The 17,602-nt window shown below is 39.7% G+C and overlaps 1 protein-coding gene across 1 annotated transcript in view; it reads right to left on the reverse strand.

Moving 5' to 3' along the window:
- The window catches only part of PROS1 (protein S (alpha)), a 117,842-nt gene extending 106,010 nt beyond the window's left edge, over positions 1-11,832 (reverse strand). The window contains exon 1 of the mRNA XM_006894146.1: positions 11,757-11,832. Within this exon, the coding sequence (XP_006894208.1) occupies positions 11,757-11,832 (76 nt within the window). The remainder of the gene's footprint in view (positions 1-11,756) is intronic.
- Positions 11,833-17,602: the final 5,770 nt, after the last annotated feature.

Here is a 17,602-nt window from a genome sequence, read left to right on the forward strand (position 1 = left end):
GGCCCTTCAGTGAGTTTTCAAAGGTTATAAATTGTATGGAAGGAAACTGCTCATCTTTTTCCCATGGAGCTACTGGTAGCTTTGAACTGCTCAGAGCTCCTGTGGATTACCTGAGTAATTTTACATGCAAAGGAGTTTGCTAAATATAAGTTGTAAAGCAAACTGTGAGACAGTGTCCAGTGAGGCTTAATGGTCAAATTGACAACACAGAATACTGACATTTAAGTGAGAGATGTCACCAAAACAGGAGAACAATTAACAGAAAGAATGTGAGAGAGAAAAAAATGTGAAGATAATGCTTATAGACATAAAGACAGTTTCTTAAATATAAACTAATTTTAAAAGTGACAAATGTTGCACAGAAAGTTATGAACATTACCATGTAGGATGAGGGTTAAAATGTACACAATTCTTTTAACAATAATATCACTCTTGAAAGGAAACAGAGCTCTCTAGAATAAACTGTTACTTAGAGAAGTTCAAACGAGAAAAGTAACAGGGGTTGATAGCTTCAGACAGAGATCACGAGGATGGTGCTAGATATGGCAAGGTTCAGATCTGTTGTTCACAGGGTCATTATGAGTCATAGTTCGCTCCACAGCACCTAACAACAATAACAACATAAAGTTAAGATTTACAACACATCTTTTTGAGGGACACAAATCAGTTCATACAGATATATTTCCAAGGTTTGCATATACCTAACAAACGGTAAGAAGCTGTGCTGCATTCCCAAAGGTAAGTGGTTCAAATACATCAGCTGTTGGGGGAGGGAGGAGAATGGGCAATCTCTCATGTGATTTACTGCCTCTGATACCCCACTGAAGGTCAGCTGTGAGTTGGTTTCGACTTGAAGGCACACAACAATGAGGAGCAATACAATAAAAAGAAGGTTTCATGATCCAGTGGGTAGAGAGTCGCTCTGCTAACCCCAAAGTGGCACTTTTCTGTCAGTTCAAATCCACCAGTGACTTCAAGGAAGAAAGACGGACAATCTCCTCCACTGCAACTTACAGTCTCAGAAGGTCATTAGTTGATTTCAACTTGAAATGCACAACAAACAATAATAAAACAAAAGAGGGGCTCCTAGTAGATACAGAGTTGCACTGCTAATTCAAAAGTAAGCAATTTGCAATCTACCTTAAAGCTATGATTTGGTTCCAACTTGACAGCACTCAATTCACTTTAAAGATGATGTGAGTCCCAATTCCACATCTGGTATCATCACTGACTTCTACGGAGTATTGAGTTTTTACAGTCATTATTGGCTTTATTAATGAACCTGGTCATATAGTAGTTATAGCCGTTAGCTGCCAGCCATAGGTTAATGGTTCAAACCCACCAATTTATCTATGAGAAAAAGGCAGGACGGTCAGCTTTAATAAAGATTACAGCTCTGAACACTCTAGTGGGTAGTTCTACTGTGTCCTAAAAGAGCACTATGAGTTAGAATCAGTAGGTTTGGTTTTTTTGTCTTGGGTTGTTGTGGGGGCTTTTTGGGGGTGGGGAGGGGGTTTTGTTTGTTTTTGCTTAGTAGGTTTTATGGAGACAAAACTGCTGGTGTTGTGGTTAAGCTCCTGAAAGCTAATAGCAAGGTCAGTAGTTCTAACTCACCAGTACCTTGCTCTCTACTTCCATAAGGCTTTAAAGCTTTAGAAAAGTTCCACTCTAAAAAAGAGAAAGAAAAGTCTACTCTGTTCTATAGGGAAGTTACATGTTGGAACTGACTTGACAACTGCAAGTCTGGGGTTTGTTTTCTGAAGCTCATTGTTTTTTGGCTGTAAGTGTGAGCTCTACTGTAATTACAATCTCATTTGCATCTTACTAAACTCTTTTTCTCTTTCTTCTTAACTAATCTAGATACAGCCTCTTCTTTCTAACAATTTCCAAAATCATTGCTATATACGTGTTTCCAGTTTACTGCCAGTTTGAAGAAAAACTGGGGGGCTGGGGGGGGAGGGGCAAAAGGAGCAGCTGAGGCCTAAAGGTGACATCAAAATAATTTGTGCAATTTTAAGCTGACTATTAGAATGGCCATCCTCTCCAAGTTCTTCGACTTCCTCACTTGTAGGAATGTCTTACTGGAGTCCTTCTGTACCATGCTGCATTCTCCTGTCAACGCTCTTCTGTCCTCCTTTCTCCCTTCTCTGATGTTCTCTTTTCCTCTCTTCTGTTTTGTGGGTCTATTGACAATGGCTTTGCTAGGTCACTGCCACTGACTTTGCCATATGGCTGGGTAGAAACATGAAAGTAGAACAGGTTATATCCTAAGGTTCCACCATACGAGAAGGTATGACTCAAATCACCACCTTTAGTTTACCTAGGGTTCTAATGGATACTCCTGAGTACCTATAAAGAAGCTCTTTGAACTGTCTTGGGACACTGCATTTAACTTGACCCTGCAGTCTCAAGGCAGCAAACACCTGGCCTGCTCTGCAAGCACGTGGTCTATCATTCACCAGCACCTTTGACCACGTTTATCAGCCTCCATCATCAACAACTGCAAGACCCACTGCCCTGACAATTTTTGAGCTTTTGTGAGACCTTCCAGCAAATTACAGAACCCCAAGACACAGACAGGAGTAAGAGTGGGCTGAGGGGAGGAAGAAGAATTAATGTTGGAAATGATGGAGTGGTACAGCTGTTTAGACCTTTGGGATAATTTTAACTTCCACCTTATAGTAACTAGTCTGATATTAATCTTTGCAAACAAGTTTCATTTAAACTTCTTTTTCTTGTTTGCCTTTGTAAATATCATTTCTCTTTCTCTACCTCTTCTTCCTCGCAGAATAGAAGATCTTCCACTTTAAATCTACATAGGGATTACCTTGAGATATTAAAAAGCATGATCTTGCTCAGTAGGTGTTGAATAGGGCTCGATGTTGTAGGTCCAATTACAATGGTAAAGTTATAGACCATGTTTTCAGGTCTTTATTTCAAACTTAAAACAGGTTTTCAGATTCATTTCCTGAAATGCTAGTTCTTTTTTTTTTGTCCCAAAATGCTAGTTCTTATCACACGAATTACTTCATTATAAGCTGTTATAATATTTTCAACACCATACTATCTTAAATGCCCACCATTTGTTTGTCATTTTGCCATATTGTGGTGACTAACATGTTGCTTGATGCTGGAAGATATGTCACTAGTATGTCAAATACCAGCAAGGTCACCCGTGGTGGACATATTTCAGTGGAACTTACAGATACCAACATATTAGGAAGAAAATCTTCTGCATTGCAGTAGAACACTCATATTCAATGCCAGATATTGAGCACCTCTGAACTCAAAATATGTTGGAAGAAGTGCTGCCTCCTCAGAGCAGAGTCTACCTTAAAAGCATGGTGGATACTGCAATCACAGAGGTGAGCGGTTCAAATCCACCAGATGCTCTGCTGGAGGAGGGACAATGTCCTCCTGTACCAGTCAGATCCAATTCGAAGGTACATACACAAAAAAAAAATGAAAATTTTTTAAAAAGCATGGAATAAAGTTTTCAGGACCTTAGTTTGCTAATGCATCCTCATCTACTTATTTATGTCCCAATACCCGTGAGAAGAAGCAGCTGAAAACTTCCATTAATAATTGGAATGTTGAATGTATGAAGCATGAATCTAGTAAAACTAGAAATAGTAAAAAATGAAATGGAACAACACATAAAGATGAATACGCATTTAATATCACTTTAATGGTATTAGCTATTTTCAATCAGACAATCATACAGTCTACAATCCTTTCCTACGAAAAGGAATGGCTCCACATTCATTATCAAAAAGAATATTTCAAGATCTAACCTAAAGGTTAATACTGTCAGTGATATATAATATTCACACACATGCAAGTTAGATCTGTTAATACATAATTCAAATTTATGCACAAAGAGACAATGTTTTATATACCTTGGCATTCATCACTAAGCTCAAAGAATAAATCTGAGTAGGTGTACAAAGATTTCTGAGCTATCACATTTCATTTTAGATATCCTACTCTGCTCTATTTACCAAGTGGGCCCAAAAGTTGTCAGATGTTCATGGGACCCAGATTAAGAGAGTTTGCTTAAGTGTAAAGTTCTCTTTTAGTTTAAAGTTAAATTCAGACAGTTTGATACTCAACTCTAGCTTGTAATACAGTACACTCAGTAGTGATCAAATTGTCCATATCACAGTATGATACTCTTCAGAGTGTGAATAAAGGAATTTCAAGAGACACACTTAGAAGTGAAATAGAGAGAGTCACACCTCCTTCAAAAATTAATTACCAAACTTGGGAGGAACTGGAGAGCATGATGATGAGTGAACTAATTCAGTCCCACAAGGATAAATATTGTATAAAACCATTATTGTAGAATGAGGATAAGGATCCAAGAGGGATGGGAGAGGCTGGCAGCAAAAGGATGTGGATGTGCAGGGGGATGGGGGATGAATCATCGTGTTGTACAATTTGATGGGGGGGGGGTGAGGGAAATTGAAAGAATTTTTCAGAATTTGCATTCTAATTTTGTAAATAAACTAGTTGTTGTTGTTAAGTGCCGCTGAGTCGTAGGCAACTCATAGCGACCCTATGGACAAAAGTCCTCAACACTAATAAACTAGTAGAAAATTAAAAAAAAAAATGGCAGCCTAGTTAGGAGTGGCAACATGACTTGCTTTAGCCACTGAAAATATGAGTGAATGTAATTCAGAGTAAATGATAAAAACCCATGAGCCATCTACTATTGTCTTACTTTCCTTCTGGTGTGATAATCAAGAACATTTGTGGTGGAGGACGCTCCATTAGCATGGGTTCCTAAGTGATAACAATGAGCAGAGCTCCTACTGGACCATATTGGACAGAAAGCATGTGTGAAAAGTAAAATCATGGAAATAAAAGCTCCTGAGAAGATGGAAAAAATATTAATTACAGTTGATACTTGAATAACATGGATTTGAACTGCATAGGTTCACTTATACATAGTATGTTGTTTTCAGTTTCTTGGGTTTTGGCTGTTTGTTTTTTTTTTTAATTTGTTTGTTTTCCTGTTGCTATTGCAGTGAGCTAAAGTGTTCTGAGTATCCTATTAATATACCATTTGTTGTTGTTATGTGCTGTCGAGTTGCCTGAGACTCACAGAGACCCTCTGTACAATAGCTCTGAACAATGCTCTATCTTGTGCCAATTTCATTTTTTTGGGACACATCTAACTGCATTACCCCAGTCACTGAGTCAATCCATCTCATCCAGGGTCTTACTCTCCTGCGCTGTCCCTCCTACCTTCCAAGCATGATGTCCCCTCTCCAAGGACTGGTCCATTCTGGCTACATGTCCAAAGTACGTCAGACAGAGTTTCAAATCCTTGCCTCAAAGGAGTAACCAGATTTCACCCTCTCTAGGATGGACCTGTTTGTTCTCTTAGTAGTCCATGGTATATTCAAAACTCTTCTCCATCACCACAGCTCAAAGGCATCAATTCTCCTTCTATCATATTTAATCATTGTCCAGCATATTGCTTAGCAAGTAATTGCGAAGATCATGGCCTGGATCAGGTACACCTTAGTCTCTAGACTAACATCCTTGGTCTTCAGTATCCTGGAGAGATCCCTGCCAGCAGATTTTCCCAAGGTAATTTGTCTTCTGATTTTCTGTCTGCTGATACCAAAAATGTTGACTGTGGAACCAAATAAGCTGAAGCTGTTAACAATCTCAATCTCTTTTCAGTCTAACATGATCCTACCAATTGGACAGTGGTGAAAATCTTTGTTTTCTTGATGTTGAGCTTCAATTGATATTGAAGGCTGCAGTCCTAGACCTTCTACAGCAAATGCCTCAGGTCCTCCTCAGTTTGAGCACGCGAGTCTGCACAACACAGATTATTGATGAGTCTTCCTACAATCCTGCCACATTCCTCTTCATACAGCCCAGCCTCCCAGATAATCTGTTCCACGTGTAGATTGAAAAGATATGGAGATAGGATGCATCCCTGGCATATACCTTTCTTGATTTTGAACCATGCATTATTTCCTTGCTCTGTTCTGACGACTGCCTCCTGGTCCAAGTATTAATTTGAATAAGCACAATCAAGTGTTCTAGAATTCCCATATGACATTGTTTTTATGTTGTTATTGTCATGTGCCATTGAGTCAACTACAATTTATAGCAACCCTATGAACAACAGTTCTGAATCTTATCCTATATTAAGACAACGTCACCGTCTCTGACATATCTACGGTCATTGCTGCAGTCATTGTGTCAATCCATCTCATCTAGGGTCTCCTTTCCTGTGCTGATGCTCAATCCTTCCAACCATGACTGGCCACTCTTGACAATAGGCCCAAAGAATGGGAGATACATTTTCAAAATCTTTGCCCCCAAGGAGTAACCTAGTTTCACTCTCTCCAGGACAAACCTGTTCACTCTCTTGAAAGTCCAATATGTTCAATATTCTTCTCTAGCACTACAACACAAAGACAGCGATTCTTTTTCTGTCATCCTTACTCATGCCCAATTCTCAGATGTATAGCAAACAATTGAGAAGACCTGGATTGAGCTCACCTTAGTCTCTAGATTGACATCATAGCTCTTTAGCACTCTGGAGAGGTCCCTGACAGTAGACTTTCCTAAAGCAACTCGGTATTTTGGGTTTTTGTTTTGTTTTGTTTTCATTTCCTGACTGCTGGTGCCAAGTGTGTTGATTGTGGAACTGAGAAAGATGAAACTGTTAACAACCTACTTTTTTTCTCCTCTCATGATACTGCCAGTTGGCCTGGTGGTGCATCTCCATATGAGCAGTTTGTCTCTCCAGTCAGAAGTTATTTGCAGATTCAATGGTTGGTGTCCACCAGTTAACTCTAATTTCTTTTTGAGAAACTCTCCCTGGCTTTGTTGTTGTTATGTTCTGCAGAGTTAGAACAAAAACAAAGCTGAACCTCCGACAAGTTTTCAGAGAGGAGGCTGCCTATCTTTCTCCCACAGAGCAGCTAGCTGGTGGATTCAAATCCTCTGCTCTCAGTTGGTAATGCGACTCCTTACACCCTAGGACACCAGAGGTCCTCCCTGTCTTTACTGTCATTGTTAGGCACCATCAAGTCAACTATGACACACAGCAATCTTAGGAACAAATGTGAACCCTGACCTGCTATGCACCGTTGTCACTATCTTTTATAAACTCCAGCCCACTGTTCCAGTCACTGTGTCAATCCACCTTGTCTTCCTCTTTCTCTGACCCTCAACTTAACGCAACATGATATTCTTTTCCAAAGGTTGGCCTCCCTTGAGACCATACTCGAAGCACATGAGAAGTCTCTACCATCCCTCTAAGGAGCACCCTGTTCACATTTTCTCTGAAGCAGATATGTTTGTTCTATTGGTAATACATGGGATATCTGGTACTCTTTTCCAACACCACAATGCAAAGGCATTGATTCTTCTTCTGTCATCCTCATTCACTGCCCAACTTAAAGAAATATAAGGAGTAACGGAAAAGACAATGGCTTAACTCAAGTACACCTAAGCCTTTAATCCTTGCCCTTTATCACTTTAGGTTTCATTAATTTGAAAAAATTTTATATAGAGTATTAAGTCATAAATAAATTACAAAACCATCTGAACCCACTGCTGTTGGGTGGTTCTCTAACACTACCCAACTGACGTTGAGTGGCCCTCTATCGGTTTTCCAAGGTTGTACATATTTATAAAAAACACTGCGCATTTTTCGCCCATTGAATGTCTGATGGATTTAAGTTGATGACCTTTTGGTTAGTAACCAAATAAATTATTCAGTACAGAAATCAATTGTTAGAAGAAAGCTCTACTGTATTTCTTAACATAGGATTAACGGTAAAAGAATAATGCACACATTTATTGTTGTATAAAGGAAGTAATCCCTAACACATTATTATTTTATTAGTGTGTGTGTGTGTGTGTGTGTGTGTGTGTGTGTATGTGTGTGTACCGTCAAATCATTTCTGACTGGTACAGGAAGAGATTGTCCCTCCTTCTCCAGCACAGCATCTGGTGGATTTGAACCACATATCTCTGGAATTGCAGTGCAGCTTCTTGCCACTAGGCCACCAGAGCTCCTTTTTTAAAAAAATAATATATTTTTATTATTTTTTTCTTTTTTTAATCTATAACACTTTTAACAATAACACCAATTCTAACTTAACCTTGATAAAATCTCATCAGTGCAACATTTTAAACTTGAAGGAAATAGATTTTAAAGGATCATGAAGATGCATAGTGACATAGATACAAAAAGAAAGAAGAGAGTATAATAATAGAAGCAAAATATGAGGCAGTCGTGTCCTGTGTACACTACAACTAGCCAGAAGTGGAAGTCTAGATAAGGCCAAATTAGAACAGCCAAAAGGGGTTATCTCCTTTTTCTGACTTTCCTTTTCCCCTTGCTATTTTGTGACTGTGTCAGAGATGATGAGGATGGCATAAGATAAGACAGACTTGAAACCTACTGTTCATAGAGTTGTTATGAGTCGTAATTGACAGACCCTAACAACAACATTTTGTGCGAAATAACAAGAAATATATATCAAGATGTTTTTAAAATATATATGTACATTGTTGTTGAATGATCTTGGGTTGATTCTAACTCAGACAGATACAGTAGGTAGGACTACTGTCTGCAGAGCTTCCTAAGCTGTCATTTTTTTGGGCAACAAATCAACAGCTCTTCTCTCCCATGAAATGTTTAATATCACCAGGTTTCCTTTGTATAATGTATATATTCTAATAACTCACTTCATTGCTTTTAGGTAGGATCTGACACACAGCTAATCCTCCACCAGGCTTCGTCTGACATACTTTGGACACATTGTAAGGAAGTACCGGTCCTTGGAGAGGGACATCATGCTTGGGAGGGTAGAGGGACAGTGCAGGAGGGGAAGACCCTCTATGAGGTGGATTGATTGATTCAGTGACTGGGGAATCAGGATGGGTGTGTCGGAGGCAGTGCGATTCGCACAGAATACAGCAGGGTTTAGGGCTGTTGTACATATGGTCACTATGAGTCGCAAGCGACTCGACGGCACATAACAACAACGACGAGTAACTAGGGATGAGACTTTCCATCGCCTGTGAGGCCACTGGTGGATTCAAACTGCCAGAGAGGTACCATCCTTAGGTTGGCAGCAATAATCACATCATTACATATGAACTGATAATATATTAAAAGTTAAAATGTTATTATGTATCTTTGAGTTGGAACTGACACCTAGCTAACCCTCCAAAAGGTTTTCAGAGGCTGTTAATTACATGGGAAGAGACTGCCCATCTTTCTTCCAGGGAGCATTTAGTAGATTTGAATCACGTGCCTTCAGGACTGCAATGCAGCTTCTTACCACGAGGCCACAAGAGCTTAGAAAAATATTTTATATGTAAATTCTTCATACAACTTTGGAAAGTCAGCTAACTAATTAGTTCTTAATTAGTAAATGAAGTTGAACTAGATGATTTCTAACATTTCTCTTAAAACTAAAAATCTATGACATATTTTCTTTGTATAGGAACTGTGCTTCTATGGATAAAACAATGGATTATCAATCAAATACTTCAAGTTCAACTTAAAATTTCAAATCTAAGAGTCAAAAACACCGAATTTATATTTCAGTTTCTTCCTCAGTTAAGCATAGACTATTTGGAATTCCGCTAAATTGTCACTTTTTTTTTTAATGAAGATGTTAAGTCTTCTATTCATAATGACTGTAACAATGTGCTCAAGCAGATCAGAGATCTTGAGGGTGGTGCTGGACAGAGGTTCAGATCTCATCATTAGAGTCACTGCAAGTCAGAGCTGACTTAATGGAACTTAACAAGACTCTTATTATATAATGTAAACTTCTTTTCCTTACCAATAGTGACCTGGTGGTAAGGAGTTGCACTACCAGCTCAAAAGCAAGTGCTTTGAAACCACGAGATGCTTCAGGGGGTTAAAAATTGAGTAACATTCTCTGCAATTTACAGCCTCTGAAAACCCACTGGAGGGTCAGTTAGAAGTCCATTCCAACTCGACAGTACATAACAATAACAACATTTATATAAAGTATAGGGAACTCTGGTGGCCTGAAATCCCAAAGGCATAGGGTTAGATTCCACCAGCTGCTCTGTGGAAGAAGGATGGGCAATCTCCTCCCTTGTGATTACTGCTTCCTTGCTGGAGGGTCAGCTATGGGTCAGTTCCAACTCGATGGTACACAGCAACAACAACATAAAGTATAACTCTATATGTTTTAAGTACCTGTGCAAAATCTTTGCTAGCTCACTCTCACACTCATTACATATACATACTCTTTTTAGCTTTGCCTAGATTCAGTAAGAGTATGTACAAAAAGAAAGGTATTAACAAATCCCAGTGATGGCAAGCTGTAAGTGTGGAAGTTGCTTTTTATGCTTCTTTCTCCTCTTCAAAATACTGGTTATTCGGCAAGTAATTGATAGACCTAGTAACTTATATATAATGTCAGTGCATACAATCCACATCATGATAGACATAAATAAAAATCTTATTGCCTTTGAGTTGGGTTTATGATCTTATCTATTTTTACTTGCTCCATCTTTCTGTCCAACTTTCTCCTGAGAAACAGCTGGTGGAATCTGAAATGCTCACCTTTCAGTAAGCAGCCCAATATGTAACGCAGGGTTTCTTACATAATGATAAGGATGTGAATAACAAAGTTCTGCTATTGTAGCTCTTTAACAAACATTAAAAAAAAAATGATCCTTTATTCTTAAGTGAGAATTTAAAAATAGTTCTTCATCCTGATCATGATTAAAACAATAATAACGAAAACCAATAGAATGTTGGTAAATTCCTATTTAAACTCCTGTAATATGTGAAAAGCTTCCTTTGTAACTTAGAAAGCCTAAGAATTCTTTGTCATTTATTAGAGGGGCTCTTTCCTATGACAAGTCCTGAAAATAAAACAGCACAAGAGTTTTTAATCAATTGTTGTTGTGTGCTGTTAAGTCGCTTGCCTACTTAAAATTTATCAAAGAAAATAACTAACAGCAAACATGCCTCACATGCCTTGATATTCCTTACATAGTTTTCAGAAGAACTCAAGATCATCTCTTGAACTCTGACAGAGGAACCTAAAGAACTGGAATTACGAAGTACAAAGAATTCATGTCAGACCTAGGATGACTGGCACTCACTGTCAAAAAATCTCAGTATAAAATGATCCACGAAATGTGTAACAGTTTCGTTGATTTCAAGGTTACAAAATGGCATTTGTCTACTCGGCAGTACACAACACCAACATGCAAACCTGCAGTTATCCTAAAACAGTCTGTCAATGCGAGACACGCAAACCAGGCTCAAAGTCCATAAACTGGAAAAGAGAGGTTGCAGGAAGGGTTGCTGTTCGTGGATGTCACCAGTACACAGCGAGTTGCCTCTCACTCACTACTGGAATGTGCTCATCTTTGACCTCTGAGTGGGGACTTTAAGTATTTGGGAGACTTAAATATCTAAATATATAAATATTCAGGGTATGTTTTCTAAGTTTTTCATTGATACTAATGTCACACATTTTGTTGCATCTATCCTGTAGGGAATATGATTCCCAGAAAGGGCAAATACTGACCCTGCCCCACCATTACTGTTCTCTGGAACCACAAATGCTTCCATCAGCAGAGTGGCTGTACGATTTACAGGAAACTTCCCAGGTGGCTACAGTCCAAGAAAAGACAATCTGACCCACCAGAGCACGTAGTGCAGTTGGCACTACTGAGGAAGAGGAGAAGAAAAGATGTTGTTTATTACTCACAGTTTGCCTCTGAGACGCAAAGCACGAAGGCGAGCCACGCCAGCAGCGCCGCGCAGCGCCCACCCGTAACCTTCATGGTGAAGTGGGAGGAGGCGCGCGGGACAGCAGCGCAGCGGGACTCGAGCGCGCGGCGTGCGGCGAGGCTGAGGATCTGGGCGCAGCGAGCGGTGGACTGCGCAGCAGCGGCGCCAGGACAAGCGCTGGAGGAACAGCCCGCTGTGGGGGCGGAGGGGCCCGCCGGCCCGCCCGCCCGCTCCCAGCCCCCAGCCCGGGAGGGGGTAAGGAGGACATTTCCTGGAAGCCTGTCGCAGCTGAGTGGAGGGCGGAGGGGGGTGCTGGAGGCCTAGTAAACAGTGAGAGAGTCTTTCTTTCCTCGGCCAGAGTTTCTTTCCATTTCTCAGCTCTGTGAAGTTTCTGGAGTTCTTGGGCACGCAGGAACGTAGTAAAAACTGGCACTGAAACACTGAACTGGAGGCCCGGTAGCAAAGAGTAATTTCACAGACTCAAAGGACAAGAGGACCTCCCAGCGCAGGCGGAGAATTCATGAAAGATTGAAGATAATTCACCAGAGGGGAGGAATGATGTATACGGCATTGAAACAGATGAAGGAGAGAACTGTTTAAAAGAGATATATGATTAGGTATTATTGTCGTGACAGGAGTCCAGAATGAAGGCTGCACAGTGGAGTGGACTTGAGGGGAGGGATTGCATAACAATGAAAGAGTTTTGCTTTTCAAGGAGAAGAGTGAATTGGGGTGGGGGATGGGCAGGGAGAAAAATGCAACAGTCAATGACTGGAAACCCTAAGTCTATGTAAACTTTCATTAAAATTCATTTTTAAAGACATTTACCAGAATCTAGAAGCAAGGGAGGTTGGGCAAAGAATCAAGAAGCAAGGAAAGCCCAAGAGGCAAAAGAAGAAGAAATAGTTTTGATCGATAACATTTTATTTCATGTTTATGAAACAATCTGCCTATGATGTAAAAAAAGAGGGATATGGGATGTGAACGTGCCAATATTCATCAACTTGAAACAGCTCATTTTGATTTTTTCCCATTATTTGTAATTTTTGCCTTGGACATACACATTTGAAATATGTTAATGTTTAAATCAGTCTTTGGTGGTAAAAACCTTGTATTTGCTCTTTATGTGCCAAGGAATGCCTCCAGTATAGCATGAATGACACATGCTGTGGGTGCCACTGTGGGGTGGGGAGAGCATCTGTGACCAGTTTTTGTTCATGGACTGTTTCACTCCCAAGAATGAGAGATCATTCAGCAATTCAAAACTAATTGCCATCTGTGTTCCTTCCCCCAAATATGCCTCTGTTTGAACAGGTACTAGGTGTCTAGGCTGGAACAAGTAAATTGAATCTGGTGGGCTAGGGGTAAGAAGCTGTGGTGCAATACAAAAGGCAAGCAGTTGGAATCCACCACCTGCTCTTTGGGAGAAGGATGGGCAATCTCTCCTGAGATTAACTGCTTCTGGACACCTACTTAGCTGTGGTTGATTCCCACTTGGTGGTACACAACAAAAAATCTAGTGTGCTATGCTGACCTAGTAGGTAATGAGTTGTGCTGCCAACCTAAAGATGTTGTTATTGTTGTTGTTATGTGCAGTCGAGTCGCCTGCGACTCATCGCGACCCTATGTACAACAGCCCTAAACTCTGCTCTGTCCTGTGCCAATCGCACTGTCTCCAACACTCCCATCCCAATTATCCCAGTCACTGAATCAATCAACCTCATAGAGGGCCTTCCTCTCCTGCGCCGTCCCTCCACCCTCCCAAGCATGATGTCCCTCTCCAAGGAACAGTCTCTCCCAAAAAAAGGCCAAAATAAGTTAGACGGAGCCTCAGAATCCTTGCCTCCAAGGAGCCACCCGGTTTAACCCTTTCCAGGACAAATCTGTTTGTTTTCCTAGCACTCCATGGTATTCTCAATACTCTTCTCCAGCACCACAGCTCAAAGGCATCAATTCTCCTTCTATCCTCCTTGGTCATTGTCCAACTCTCTGATGCATAACAGGTGATTGCGAAGTCCATGGTCTGTATCAGACGCACCTTAGTCTCCAAAGAGATACCATTGCTCTTCAGCACTTTGGAGAGGTCCCTAACAGCAGACTTTCCCATTGCAATGCGCCTTTTAATTTCCTGGCTGCTGGTGCCAAGACTGTTGACTATGGAGCCAAGCAAACTAAAGCTGTGTACAATCTCAATCTCTTCACCATCCATCCTGATGCTGCCAGTTGGTCCAGTGGTGAGAATCTTTGTCTTCTTGACATTGAGCCTCAATCCATATTGTAGGCTGGTGGTTCAAATCCACCAGATGCTTGGCAGAGGGAAAAAGATGCAATTTATAGCCTCTGAAAACACACTGGAGGGTTAGCTCTGAGTCAGTATCAATGCCACTTAATAAGTTTGAGTTTGAAACCTCTGTTTAAGGAGCTATGAGGTGTTAACCTTCTAACTAAAAAGCCATGCATGCTTCCATGGCAGTTCTAATCCACCAGGGTTTCCATAGAAGAAAGACGGTTTCTTCCTGTGTTATTTACAGTCTCAGAAACTCTGTAGGTTCCACAAATATGAGTATGAGTAGTGTGCTATTGTCACCCTTGAGTCAGAACTGACTCATAGCTGACCTTTCAGTGAGTTTTGAGAGGTGGTAAATCTCACGGGAGGAGATTGCCCATCTTTCTCTCACAGAGTGGCTGGTAAATTTTATCCATGTGCCTGTGGGTATAGCACAACTCCTTGTCAACAAGCACTGTTTGTCAAATGGGGTTAATAGTGGTAGCTTTGTATAGTGCTGATGTTAGGTTTTAAGTGAAACCATGTACCATGTAATGAGTGTATTAAATACTAACTACACAGTGCACATTTTTTAATTTTAATGAACTACAGAGGTTTTGGATTTCCATTCATTACAGTGCACATTTACCATTGTTCCTTGTATTATTTTGCCTGGATGAAAATACTGGTGCAGTTCCTATGTGTGAATGAAAATCTGTAGGCAAGTACCACTTCATAGAAAGCTCTAGCTTTCAATGGTTCTGTGATCCTGTTGGATGGAAACTGAGTGGAGTCACTTTTTTCCTGATAAAAATTTGTGGCTTGCCCCCAACTCTGTAATGGTCTGAGCAGCAGGGTAGGAAGCTGGGTGTGGCCCAGGCCATGGTATTCACTGGCTGGAAAGGCCTGCAATAGACTCAGACATTTCCAAGAGCTTCTTGAAAATGTTTATTTATATTTTCCTCTTTTACTAGAAGACCTATGTATTCTCCGTAGATGCTGTATTTGAAGTGGTTAAAGAATTCTTGTACCCAGTTCTGGCTTCATGAAGCCTATTAAAAGACCATCTGAAACAAACAAACAAACAAAAAAAGGTGGAAACTTCATTAATTCATCCTGAAAACAGTTATATAAAGAAATGTACATATATGGTTCCTTTCATCCTGAAATTATCTATCTTCTTAGTTTGTGTGACTCTGACCTCTATCTTGTGAGTCTTCTCACCATGTCTGTCTAGTTCTACATGATTTAATTCTAGTTCATATTGTCAAGAACCATTGAGTAGGCTATGACTCACAGTGACACTTGAACGAACAACAGATCTGAACCTTGCCCTATCCTGTGCTTTTCTGATCATCCCTGTCATGTTTCAGTACATTTTAACAGTCAGTGTGTCGATCAATCTTTTTAAAGGTTTTCCTCTCTTTTGCTGATTTTCTGCTTTTCCCATTTATGATATCTTTTTTCCCCCAAAGATGGGCCTCTCAAGGTAAATAGAAAGCTTTGCAGAATTAATTTGGAATGGTAGCATGTTGTTATGTGCCGTTGAGTCCCTTGATGGTAGCATACTTCACATTAAAAAAACAAACAAACAAACAAACACAAAAACACAAAACTTTTAGGTACTGTATTTAATCGTAACTATGTAACATTTAGGCTACAGGTAATTACAGATTTACAATATGCTTAAGTAACAAGAAGCTCCACTATTGACCACCTTTTTTCCCCCTCATGAGCATTTATATTTTACTAATATTCCATGCAGTGTTATCGTATCTCTATGAATTTATATGTAATGTTTCAAGCCCCCCAAAACAAGTCTATCAAAATTTATAAAGATGTATGTAACAAAATGCACTGGTAATGAATACTCTCAGATGCAAAAGGTTATCTGACTGACTTCAGAGCCAATTTACCAAGTTATCAACAATGTAGAAGAAGACCAAAGTCAGTCAGGGACTACCTGTGTTAGTCTTTCAAGTAAAAGTCTCCATTAAGAATCTTTTCATTATTTGAAAAATAATTAAGAGTAGAATATCTGCTCTGGGTTCTTAACATTTTTGAAGGAGTAAAAGACCTTGGACCTTAATCAAGACCAAAAAAAAAAAAAAGCATCTTCAATGTAAACATAAAAAAAGAATATATAATAAAGATGGAAAAAACAGGCAGTGCTAGAGAAACATCTACACACACACACATATACTCTTTCACACACTGCCATCAAGTGGAGTCTGGCTCACAATGATTCTATAGAACACAGTAGGACTGTCCTATAGGGTTACCAAGGCTATAAATCTTTATGTAAGCAGTCTCCATCTTCCTCAGAGGCAGGAGCTTGTGAATTCAGATCACAACCATGTGGCCAGCAGCCAAGCTGCTGTAGAGAAATACAAGGTATCCAAAATATTAGATTAGTTTAAACTGAACAACCTTTTAGTGCCATAAATATGTGTCATTATGACAATCTCATGGACAGTCAAAACAAACAGGCATATCTTGGAGAAGGTGCGGCCACAGTGCTCCTTAGAGGCAAATATAATGAAGCTTCATCTCACATGCTTAGGGCATGTTGCTATTAAAAGTTATTCCTTGGAGAGGGAAATCATTCTTGGAAAGGTAGAGAGGTGATGAGAGACAGGAAGGCCCCCCAACCAGATTGCATGACACAGTTACTTCAGCAGTGGGCTCAAGTGTGTCAGAGATTATGAGGATGGCACAGAATAGGACAGGGTGCAGATGGGTGGCTCATAGGATTGCTTCGAGTCATATTCAACTCTGCGGTGCCTAACAACAACAAGAATGTAAAATTTTAATAAATCATTAAGTGAAATGTTTAAGAACAAAATTTTATAATATATCCTGGATAAAACTTAGGTTTAAAATTGTGACTGGTATTATTCAAATATTGGTTAACAGTCAACTCCATTTATCTAAAATGTAAATATCAAATAAAATACATTAAACATTTTACTCTTTTTTAAATTTTTTTAAACGTTTTACTCTTTATGCAAATCTTTCTCCATTAAGTCTTTCAAAACTCATATGATGGCACTCTCACTCTTCTAACGGTTCACAATAAGAACCTTGGTGTTCTCTTTAACTTACATGCCATCAGGAAATTCTTTAAAAAATATACCATGAAACCTCTTACTTCTCTTCACAGACACTGATTGGTCCCAAGCCACCATAATATCTCACCTGAATTATTGCTATAGCTTCCTATCTGCTCTCTCTGATCCTGTATTTGCTTGTTCAGTCTAATCAAAACACAGGGACTAGAAGAATTCTAAGCATTACAGAACAGCTCAGAACCCTTGTCTGGTATGAATCCTCTAACATAAAATTCAATACTCTTAGAATGGTCTCTGAGACCTCTGAGAATCTGAACTCCTAGGGCTTCTACAACTTCATATCCTCTTCTCTCCCTTTTGTTTCTTTGGCGTGTGAGCCGATTTTGACTCTTAAAGACCCTGTAGGCAGAAAAGAAGAATCTCGTACTATTTCCAAGGCTTTTGTTTAAAGAGATTGAGATTGTTAACAACTTTAGTCTGCTTGGC

This window comes from Elephantulus edwardii, unplaced genomic scaffold, assembly GCF_000299155.1.
Source record: "Elephantulus edwardii isolate Elephantulus edwardi_28Jun2011 unplaced genomic scaffold, EleEdw1.0 scaffold00136, whole genome shotgun sequence".
Lineage (NCBI taxonomy): Eukaryota > Metazoa > Chordata > Mammalia > Macroscelidea > Macroscelididae > Elephantulus > Elephantulus edwardii.